The sequence below is a fragment of the Tasmannia lanceolata genome, unplaced genomic scaffold, assembly GCF_043159265.1.
Source record: "Tasmannia lanceolata isolate RefF3 unplaced genomic scaffold, GAP_Taslan_0.1 ptg000037l, whole genome shotgun sequence".
In the NCBI taxonomy this organism is placed as follows: domain Eukaryota; kingdom Viridiplantae; phylum Streptophyta; class Magnoliopsida; order Canellales; family Winteraceae; genus Tasmannia; species Tasmannia lanceolata.
In genome coordinates, this window is record NW_027518714.1 from 11,094,329 (window position 1) to 11,105,431 (window position 11,103).

The 11,103-nt window shown below is 40.1% G+C and overlaps 1 protein-coding gene and 1 pseudogene across 1 annotated transcript; both read right to left on the minus strand.

Moving 5' to 3' along the window:
* Positions 1-2,182: 2,182 nt before the first annotated feature.
* LOC143861226 (uncharacterized) lies at positions 2,183-7,039 on the minus strand. The gene is made up of 4 exons (XM_077372159.1): positions 6,930-7,039; positions 3,809-4,716; positions 2,364-2,755; positions 2,183-2,194 (listed from the first exon to the last, which is right to left on the minus strand). The coding sequence occupies exons 1-4, from the start codon at positions 7,037-7,039 to the stop codon at positions 2,183-2,185; spliced, it is 1,422 nt and encodes a 473-aa protein (XP_077228274.1).
* Positions 7,040-9,351: 2,312 nt separating this feature from the next.
* Positions 9,352-10,902, minus strand: LOC143861227 (tyrosine decarboxylase-like; annotated as a pseudogene).
* Between the last annotated feature and the right edge of the window lie 201 nt (positions 10,903-11,103).

Below are 11,103 nucleotides of genomic sequence, written 5' to 3' on the forward strand. Positions count from 1 at the left end.
CCTTTGGAAATCCGATTGAAAAGAATAAGGCTGAGTCGTGCCACTGGTCACTCTCCTTAAGAATCGTATCCGCCTCCTACCAGTGCAACCGGGATTTGCGAACTGACGCTCCAAGATAAAACAGCCGAAATTGGCCCTAGTCCACGTGCACTCGCTGACTGGTCCACCCAGAATCACCAATAGAACTGTGCTCGGAAAGAACGGAACCAAGGAGGAAGCAGAACAGAAAACCTTGAGTGCAAAAACGTCTGTGTATTTTTCTGTCTAAAACAATCTATCTCATCCCCTTTTATAGACCTGAAAGTGTCTGTTGGGGAGAGCGCGCGCGCGCGTGTGTGTGTTTTTTACTCATGGGCTTGTGCTCTTCTAAAAGCCCAAGACCCAACAAATTCTAAAGCCCCTTGAAGTCTCAAGCCTTTCTCCAAATCTCCATCTTATATGGATGAGAAAATTTCTCTCAAGCTCCCATGTGGGACTATTTATTTTGCCTTGGTTTAGAGGGCACAATGTTCACACACACATCGAGGTCTTGGGTTCAAGTCCCCATTCAAGCAAAAAACTTTTGCCTTCTAAATAAGAGAGGAAAATTTTAATTTGAATCTTCCCTCTAAATTTTAAATACAAAGGAAAAGTATCTTTGACTTTTCAACTCTAATTTTGATTTAAAAATACTAACAATCCCCCACAAGATTTAAAATATAGTTACAGTTTTGAAAACGGAAGTTTCTGAGCACATTAGAATAATAGAGCGGATTCATACCGGTGTCTTTTGGACTTCAACCGATATTTAGGATAAACAGATTACGTTACCGAGTACGGGTAGAGTTAGACTCCTTCAACCTTTCCTCGTAGGTGTAACCGACTAACCTGTCACCCATACCCTACCATCGATTCCTTGGTGATTCAATCACAGTTTTGGAACATTTTGGCCTTGTTCTCCTCTTGGTTCTCATGAATGTTCTAGAGAATTACTCGTCAAATTCTCATAGGAGGCGGCCTTACTTCCACATTCACTTAGGTCAGTCATCCTGTATGCACTGCAAGTAACATACTACCCAATATAGGTTATGAACTGATTAAGAGCCTATATCTCATCCTTTCTCATTTGCAGTGAACACTATCTTCCAACATTTTGCATCTAGGAGTAGGGGGTGATAGTGTTAACAAACCATCCGGTGACTTGTTAGTATCCATTAAACCAAACTCCAGGCATCTCCTTTCACATTGGTTGGGTGTCCACCACTAATGGTTCATGCTACGAGCTTTAACCCCATTCCTTGCGATGCCTCATAAACCACCTTGTTTATCTGTGGCTTTGTCAGAGGATCTGCCAGATTCCTCTCCGACCTTACAAAGTCGAGTGCTATTGTTCCCTCACTCAAGTATTGCTTTACCAAATTATGCCTCAGGCGAATGTGCCTTCTTTTGCCATTATAGGTCTTATTTTTTGCCTTGGCTAAAGCAGCTTGGCAGTCACAGTGTAGAAACACCGAGGGAACTGGCCTTGGCCATAAAGGCACATCTGCCATAAAATTCCTGAGCCATTCGGCTTCAGCTCCTGCTAGGGCTAAGGCTATAAATTCTGCTTCCATAGTGGAACTTGTACTACATGTTTGTTTAACCGATTTTCAAGAAATCGCACCACCACCAAGGGTGAATACATATCCACTGGTAGACACTGAATCTCTTGAATCAGAGATCCAATTCGCATCACTATAGCCTTCTAAGACAACAGGAAACCCCCTAAAATGCAGGCCAAAGTTCATTGTACCTTTTAAGTACCTCAACAACCTAGTCAAAGCCCGCCAGTGTTCATGTCCTGGTCTATGTGTGTGTTGACTAAGTTTTTCAACTGCTAGTGCAATGTCAGGTCTAGTACAGTTCATTAAATATGACACTGAACCTAAAATACTTGAGTATTCCTTTTGGGATACCAACTCACCTTTATTTTTCTTTAGGTGAACCTGACAATCTAAAGGTGTCTTTGCAGGTGAACTATCATATTGTCCAAACTTCCTAAGAATGTTTTCCACATAGTGAGACTGAGACAATATTATTTCATTTTCTTTTCTAATGATTTTCATTCCTAGAATTATATCAGCTTCACCCATATCTTTGGTTTCAAAATTTGACATTAAAAATCTCTTAGTAGATTTAACTATGTCCAAACTAGTACCCATAATCAGTATATCATCTACATATACACACAAAATTACACCTTCATCACCATTAAACTTACTATAAACACATTTATCAGATTCATTTATCTTATAGCCATTTGTAATTAAGACACTATCAAATTTGTCATTCCACTGTTTAGGTGCTTGTTTTAAGCCATACAGTGACTTAATTAATTTACAAACTTTGTTTTCATGTCCAGTTACAATGAATCCTTCAGGTTGTTTAATGTAGATTTCTTCATCTAAATCTCCATTTAAGAAAGCTGTTTTTACATCCATTTGATGTATTACCAATTTATGAATAGAAACTATAGCTAATAATATCCTAATGGTGGACAACCTAGCAACAGGAGAATAAGTATCAAAGTAGTCTATATCCTTCTTCTGTCTAAAGCCTTTAGCTACTAGCCTTGCTTTAAACTTATCAATTGTCCTATCAGGTCTTAGCTTCTTTTTAAATATCCACTTGCTATCTAGTGCTTTAGTTCCAGGAGGAAGGTCCACTAGTTCCCAAGTGTGATTTTCTATAATGGAGTCTAGTTCACTTTTTATAGCTTCTTTCCAGAATACAGTATCTGGAGAAGTTACAGCTTCAGTATAAGTTACAGGATCTTTATCTATTAGATATGTGAACATCACATCTCCTAGATTTGTTTATTTCCTTTGTCTTTTACTTCTTCTGAGTTCTTGAAACTCAGGGTCTAATTCCTTTTCAGTTTCAGTTTGATTTCTTGAAACATTACTAGGTTCTTTAGGAATTTCTTTCTTCATAGGGAAGTGATGTTCAAAGAACTCAACATCCCTAGATTCAATTATAGTGTTATATTCTAGGATATTTTCAACTGATTTCAAAACCAGAAATCTATAGGCAGTACTATTTTGAGCATATCCTATGAATACACAGTCACAAATTTTATGTCCTAATTTTCTTTTCTTAGGTTCAGGTATTCCAACTTTAGCCAAGCAACCCCAAACTCTTAAGTGAGATAAACTAGGCATCTTGTTATGCCATAAATCATATAGTATTTTACCCTTCTTCTTTGGAGGTATTCTGTTATATATATAACACGCCGCCAAAAGTGCTTTCCCCCACAAGTTTAAGGGTAAACCAGAACTTATTAACATAGCATTGAACATATCCTTTAAGGTTTTGTTCATCCGTTCTGCTATACCATTTGATTCAGGTTGGTATGGGGCTGTGGTTTCATGGATAATACCATTATCATCACAGAACTTAGTTATAGAGTATTATGTTCCTCTATCTGTTCTAAGTCTTTTAATTCTTTTATCTAACTGATTTTTCACTTCATTTTTATATTTGATAAAAGCTTCTTCAGCCTCATTTTTAGATCTAAGAAGGTATACTTTAGTATACCTAGAGTAGTCATCTATAAAGGTTACATAGTACCTTTTACCTCCTCTAGATTCAAGATTTCTAAAATCAGCTAGATCACTATGAATTAGCTCTAATAATTCGGTTTTTCTTTCAACACTAAAGTGAGGTTTCTTAGTGAATTTTGCTTCAACACAAATTTCACATTTTTCTTTACTAGGTTCAATCTTTTCATTTATTAAACCTAAGTTGCAAAGTCTTTTAATATAAGGTGTACTTCTATGACCTAGTCTACCATGCCATATATCAAAAGATTCAAATATGTAAGCAGAAGAAGATGGTTTTTCATTCATAATTTCAAGTACATTCAGTACAAACAAACCATTGGCATTATAGCCATTTTCTACAAATACATTACTTTTACTAAGGATCGCCTTGTCTGCTTCAAAAGTGAGCTTCAGTCCATTTTTGTTGAGGAGCACGCCAGACATCAGGTTCCGCCGTATATCCGGCACATACAGCACTTCTTGCAATGCAAGTATCTTTCCTGAAGTTAACTTCAGAAGGACCTTGCCTTTGCCCATGACTTTCGAGGTCTGTGAGTTGCCCATATAAACCTGATCTCCTCCATCAACTGTAGTAAAGTTGTAGAAGGAACTTCGGTCTCCACATATGTGCTTGGTAGCACCTGTATCCAGCACCCACTCTTTTGGATTTTCCACCAAGTTCACCTCAGTCACAACTGCTGTAATCATATCTACCTCGGTTAGATTAACCTTAGCACTGGATGAACCAGTCTTTCGGTGTCGACAATCCTTCTTGTAGTGTCCGGGTTTCCCACATTCAAAACAGACTCCTTTCTTCTTAGGTCCAGATTTCTTGAAGTTTTTATCCTTCTTCGGTTTCAGATTCTTAGATCCATCATTCTTGGTTTCAACAATGTTTGCCTTAGAGGTGTACTCTTTGGCCTTTAGTTGTTTATCCTTAAGTCTGTTTTTCTCTTCAATTTTAACCCGAACAACCACTTGGTCTAAGGTCCATTCTTTTGTCTTGTGTTTCATTCCGATTTTAAAATCTTTCCAAGACAAAGGCAATTTCTCAATGAGAGAACCAGCCATGAATGTATCAGGTAATTTCATACCTTCCTTAGCCAATTCACCAATAATGAACTGATACTCATCTATTTGGGCAGAAATAGGTTTCCTATCACATATTTCCTATTTCCAGCATCCTCTAATTCATATTTAGTTACTATGGCATTCCAAAGATTAGCAGCATGCTCATAGGAATTGACATCTGACGAGAAGGCTATAGTGACTGGAACTTGTACTACATGTTTGCTCTTCTAAAAGTCCAAGACCCAACAAATTCTAAAGCCCCTTGAAGGCTCAAGCCTTTCTCCAAATCTCCATCTTATATGGATGAGAAAATTTCTCTCAAGCTCCCATGTGGGACTATTTATTTTGACTTGGTTTAGAGAGCACAATGTTCACACACACATCGAGGTCTTGGGTTCAAGTCCTCATTCAAGCAAAAAACTTTTGCCTTCTAAATAAGAGAGGGAAACTTTAATTTGAATCTTCCCTCTAAATTTTAAATACAAAGGAAAAGTATCTTTGACTTTTCAACTCTAATTTTGATTTAAAAATACTAACATGCAATGATGTAATGAATTGTGTGCCTGGATAGACAGACAACAAATGGTGGAGGGACAAAAGCATTTCTCTTGTTGCTTTGAGTTATATGTTGCAAAGAGGACGTTCCACATGCTTCTCTCCTTCATCATTTGCAATAATAGGCAATGCCACTGTCTTATAGAGTTTCAAAAGTTCATGAGTGAGTCAATATTGACTCACCCTAGTTGATTCAATTCCCTTTTACCTGTGACCGAGCTCTTATTCGAGTCTGAATTTTGTCCTACCAAGTCAATCAAAACTCCTCTAACACTCCTGAGTTAAGAGTTTTTTTTTCGTATTTTTGGTAGGTAAGCTAGGATCCTGAGTTAAGAGTAAGAGTTATGACTATGTCAACTGAGTACTCAACAATGCCGTGCCGAGTTGACAATGATTTGCTTAAGCCTCGCCCAATCTCTTATGGTTGGACCATTATTGAATATTGTTCTCAACTGCAATGTGACCATACGTCTGGACCATTAAGAGCCATTACAGATAGTTAATTGATCACACTTTGATATTTCATTAACATGCCCTCAATCACATGGCTAGGACCATCATTGTATTGTAAGCCACCAAGCACATGTTTTGTTTTCTCTCACGAAGAGACAGCAAAGCAATCGAGCTTTCTTATGGTAAGAAATGCATTGTTCGTCTTGACCATTACAAATTGCTAGCTCTGATCTTTTATTAAAAGGCCGCCAATCACATGGTTAAGATCACCCTTGTAAGCCATCAACCACATGCTTTGTTTTCTTTCACAAAATTAGAAGCGATAAAAGGAACTTTCATAAACGTAAGAGATGCATGGCCCATTAAAGAACATTACAGATTGATAATCGCTTTGTGATCATTCATTAATAGACCACCCATCACTTGTTTTGTGTTCTTTCACAAAGAAAGGGTTGAGAAAGCGAGCTTCTGGACCAATAATGGCTGTGTGTGGTCCTTCTAACCATGAAAGGTAATTACAAGTTGCAAATTGATACTTCTCTGATATTTCATTATAGGCCACCAATTACAAGGTTAAAATCATCCTTCTAAACCACCATTCACATGTTTTGTTTTCTTTCATAAAGACAGATATCAAAGCGAGCTTTCATAAAAGTAAGATATGCATACCCCGTCTGGACCATTATAGACCGTTACAGACGACCAAGGCCCTCTTTGTTTTGGATTTCGAAAACGGATTGCAAGTCCAAAACTAATTATTAGACTCTGGGGTTCCACACGAAAGTAAAGATCCCACATCAGAAAAGTGAAAGACATGTGGATGGCCTTATAAGGACTTGGGCATCCTCCCCTTAGCAGCTAGATTTTAAGGATGAATTCTACCCAAATCCTAACAAGTGGTATCAGAGCGAGGATGTGGTAACCCCTGTGTGCCGTTGAGGATGGAGAAAATTCCTCTGAGAATATCTCATAGTTCCCATGTTGTTTCAGCATGGAGAGGCAGATTGTTCGGAGTTCCACGCAAAAGTAAAGATCCCACATTTGAAAAGTGAAAGAGATATAGATGGGCTTATAATTAAGGACTTGGACACCCTCCCCATAACGGCTAGCTTTAAAGGGTGAGTTCTGCCCAGGTCCCAACAGACTCAAAGTGAAGTCTTTTGTAGAATATAAGCTCCAACAGGCTTAAAGTGAAGTCTTTTGTAGAATATAAGCTGTAAAAGGCTTCTCTATCCTCCCTATCAGTGGTGGTCGAATCTGGCACACATAACCAAAATGATGTAGACCAACCATTTCGTTGGACCAATCACCACGTTCATTGTGATTGGACAATCATAGCCATCAATCATAGAGCTTCTAGAATTAATCTCCAGGCCGTATGCCATTGGGTCAGCATCCATTACTAATCTACACGTTCTTCATATCACTTGGACGTGATCTGTCACCGATAGGTGTAAGATAAAAGGAAAAACTGTTTCAGCCAACCCTTGAAATTTCTCACTCGCTTTGTTGCACCAACCCTCCTTGTCTGTGCCTAAAGCAATCCCTGTGTTGTGTGAAAGAGAAACACCATTACAAAAGGTTTAACGTTAAAGTTTACTCACCTTTCTATTTCTTTTCTCTATACGCCCACATTTAGAGAGAGAGAGAGAGACTCTTCTAAATTCTAAACCATTAAATAATGTAAGAACATATATAGATTATAGACAACGACTGATTTCTACACCCAGCTTGCCAACACATGACAAGTGCATGGAAACATTTTTCCTTAGGCGGAGCAAAAAGAGAAATAGTAGGGGCATCAATGGACCATTGACACACAATCGGATCCGATTGTAAGAGAAAATTAGGATCCGATTAGCCAGTTGATCTCGGTGAAATAGACATGTCATTGAAGATGCGGACTACCTGCACCTGGACAGAAAGACCCTATGAAGCTTCACTGTTCTCTGGGCTTGGCTTTGGGCCTTTCCTGCGCATCTTTGAAGGATGGACAAAGAAGGACTCCTTGCGGGGGGCCGAGCCATCAGTGAGATATCACTCTGGAAGAGCTAGAATTTTAACTTTGTGTCAGGACCTACGGGCCAAAGGGCAGCCTCAGGTAGACAGTTTCTATGGGGCATAGGCCTCCCAAAAAGGCAAGGGAGGCGTGCAAAGGTTTCCTCGGGCCGGACGGTATGGATCGATGACACCCTAACAAATAGAGGCCACACTTATTTGATGATGACCAGACCATTCATAAAAATAAGATCGACCCAACAAAATGCAGAATATTCCCCATTCAGCAACTACAAATCGGATGGGAGAGCTTTTGTTGTTGTGTAAAAATAAAATAAAAACGCGGCTTCCCGCCTCCACTCAATGGGTAATTGCCTCAACAGTAACACCCAGAATATAGCAAGGCAAATTAGAGAACCAAAATTCTCTAGGTATAACACTCTCTTTGTCCATATTCCAATACTGAATAATGGATGATCTCTTTGTTATGAAGTCAGTCGAAGTTTTTAAACCATCTATAAACTGAGGCCAACATATGACTATTTTATGCTAGTAATTCGACCAAATCAACGTAACTAACAATATTCCGTCACATTAGTTTATACAGCTCATGTCCCTCGATACCAAGATTTTCGCTCGTATAATTAAGTTCAATCCCCTGCTCCTCCTTTTCCATAAGGCCCTGTTTGGTTTCCAATTTGCATGGGTTTTGAGATCATCATGGACCGTTGCCAGAACCATTCCCTCCGATTCGCTTGAGGTTTGAATTCAAGGCAGATGAATCCCAGACAACATCCAAAACCCATCTCGATTAAGAAACCAGGAAAAAGACAATAGAGGATGTAGCCGAGATTAAAGGACATGCTTCCATACATTCCCTTAGATAATCAAAATGAAACACTGATTGGTATTGCAAGGATGGATTGTCACATCTCTTAAGTAATAGTACATTTTTTTCATTACTCTCTATAGATGGTTTATAGATTATTATTTGGGGCGTTTGGATACGAGGTTTTAGAAATCTCAGGATGGGGGAAAGATTTCTAAAACCTGGATTTCTCAGCATACAGCAGCTTCATCATGAACCCTCTTTTACACTGTTTTCAAACTAAAACCTGGATTCTAAAATCTGTGAATCCAAACAACCCCTTAAGCTAATAGACCGTAAGTAATAGCAGATGGCACATGTTTGATGAGATTGGTAGAAAAGAGAAAAATAAAAACTATTAAAGTGTTTGAAGTAGACGTATAAAAGTGAAAGAAAAAACCATTAAATTTTAACGGAAAAGGGAACAGTTTGCATAGGGAGCTTACCTATGCAAACTCCCGGAAAACTACTTACCGCCAGCAACCGGAAAAGTTTTCTGGCGAGTGGGTGGTACCGTTTTGTTTCTCTCCGACCGATGAGTCACCCCCCTAAAGTTTCAAGTTGATCACGGACGGCCGGAGAAGGAGACCGGAGCTTTCAAAGTTGAGTCGCCCTTTCTGTAAATTTACTGGTTCAACAAATTTACAGAACTGCCACTCAACTTTGAAAGCTCCGGTCTCCCTCTCTTGATGTCAGATCAATTTGAAACTTTAGGGGGTCACTCGTCGGTTGGAGAGGAAGAAAACGGTATCACTCACTCGCGGAAAACTTTTCTGGTCACAAGCGTAAGCGGCTGTCGAGCTTTTGTGTAACCAAACGAAGCATAAATGACTTTCCATAACAAATTCATACGGTATTCCTCCGTAAGCACACCATGGCAAAGGTCCTAGGGGCCACTATCTCAAACACTTCAAAGTGCTTAGCCATCTTGACATGGGCCCTTAAGAATCTACATAGGTTGACCACACCATAGGAACGTAGAACGAGCCACAGCTTCATGACTCCAAAACGTCCACTAAATCCAATTTGCCAGTCTTTGTAGTCAATAACTTGTCTAGATTCAGTTGCTTTGTTCTTCAAGGACTCAGCCTCAGTTGAAAGAGCCTTCACAAGCGAACTAGGGGTCCTTCACCCCAAAATCAACAACATTCCAAGTTTGTAAAGAACCACTTTTGTGCATTTAGACTAATCGAGTCAGCTTTCTCCACACCATCTATATAGTGCCTGAACTCCTAACAGATGCGCGCTGCCGGTGTACTCACAGAGACATGGATCCACATCCCATACTCTATCGCAACGTGAAACAATGGGCCTTGCGGGTCAACGGAAGTTGACGCCGTTGTCCCCACCGTGGCAGTTAGAAAAAGTGAGGTAAGTCTGGCCTTCACATCGTTTACAATTGCTTTACAGAAGGATCCAGGTGAGAAAGTGAAACCATCCGAGTTTGTTCCAAACTAGGGGTGGACATGGTTCCGGTTCAACCGAACCGAACCGGCCTATCTAGTTCGGTTTGGTTCCAAATTTAAATGGTTCGGTTCCGGTTCAGATGTTTGGGAACCGATTGCACTTGGTTTGGTTCTGGGTTTGGGTTCCTAGAACCGAGAGTGATGAAACCCCTAACAGATAAAATCACCCCCCTCCCCATAATGGTTCCGTGAGAATGGTTTACTTATGCTCGATGAAGATATATCAAACCCTTAAGCACCTTGCATAGAAATAGAAACATGCTTCCTCAAATAAATGGGAAAAAATTTATTTCCATAGTATGATAAATGAGCCCATGCATTCCATCCATTCATCCAATAAATGGGGAAAATTTTATAAAATAAAGGTTGGGTAAACCCAGAACCGAACCGATCAAGTTCGGTTCTGGTTAGGTTCCAACAATAAGTGGTTCGGTTCTGGTTCCAAATTCTGGGAACCGGTTGCATATGGTCCAGTCATGGGTCTACCCCATAACCGAACCATGTCCACCCCTAGTCCGAACTGCACAGAAGTTGTCGGGGTGGATTCTGGTAATCTGAGAGGCTTTCTGGAGCACGCAATGCGTCTGGTGCTGAGCATCTTGCCAAGGAAGCTGGCGGTGCTCCTGCGAGAGGGGAAGTAATCAAAGTAGTTGAGGCTCATCTAGTGGGTAATGCTGGGAATTATGTCGGTTTGAACATATTGGAGGATGGTTTCGAGGGGTTTGGGGCTGTAAGGGCCGATTTCCCTTGGGAGTTTGCGTAAGTAACCGGGTTCTACCCGGCTTTGAACTGGGTATTTTTGGATGTCACGGTAGTACTCGGCAAAGAAATCGATAATCATGCGCCCTAGTTCTCTGAATTCTTCTGGGTTTAGGGGGTTGAGTAAGAGGGCTGTGTTATTGTCAAGAAAGTCAGTTTGGAGGTCTCCCATTGGAACTGACGTTGGTGGTTTTCTGACAATGGTGGCGGTTTAGCGCGAAAGGGGAAGGAGGTGGTTTTTGGAGATGGTATGGAGTGGGGAGAGGTATAAATAGGGTGGTGAGGGATTTGAGGGGTTTGAGGGGTTTGAGGGGTTTTGGACTCACAATCGGTTGTCATAGGTTAAAATGAACAGGGCCAAAATGTTGGTGGG

Bases quoted from the DNA above. Each gene is read 5' to 3' on its own strand.
- LOC143861226 (XM_077372159.1), bottom strand. From the start codon at position 7,039: ATGGATGCTGACCCAATGGCATACGGCCTGGAGATTAATTCTAGAAGC. The intron at 4,717-6,929 runs GTTGGTCTACAT...AATATGTGATAG, and splicing joins GTGATTGGTCCAACGAAATG to GAAACCTATTTCTGCCCAAA. The intron at 2,756-3,808 runs GTAGACTAGGTC...TAACTTCTCCAG, and splicing joins ATCTTTTGATATATGGCATG to ATACTGTATTCTGGAAAGAA.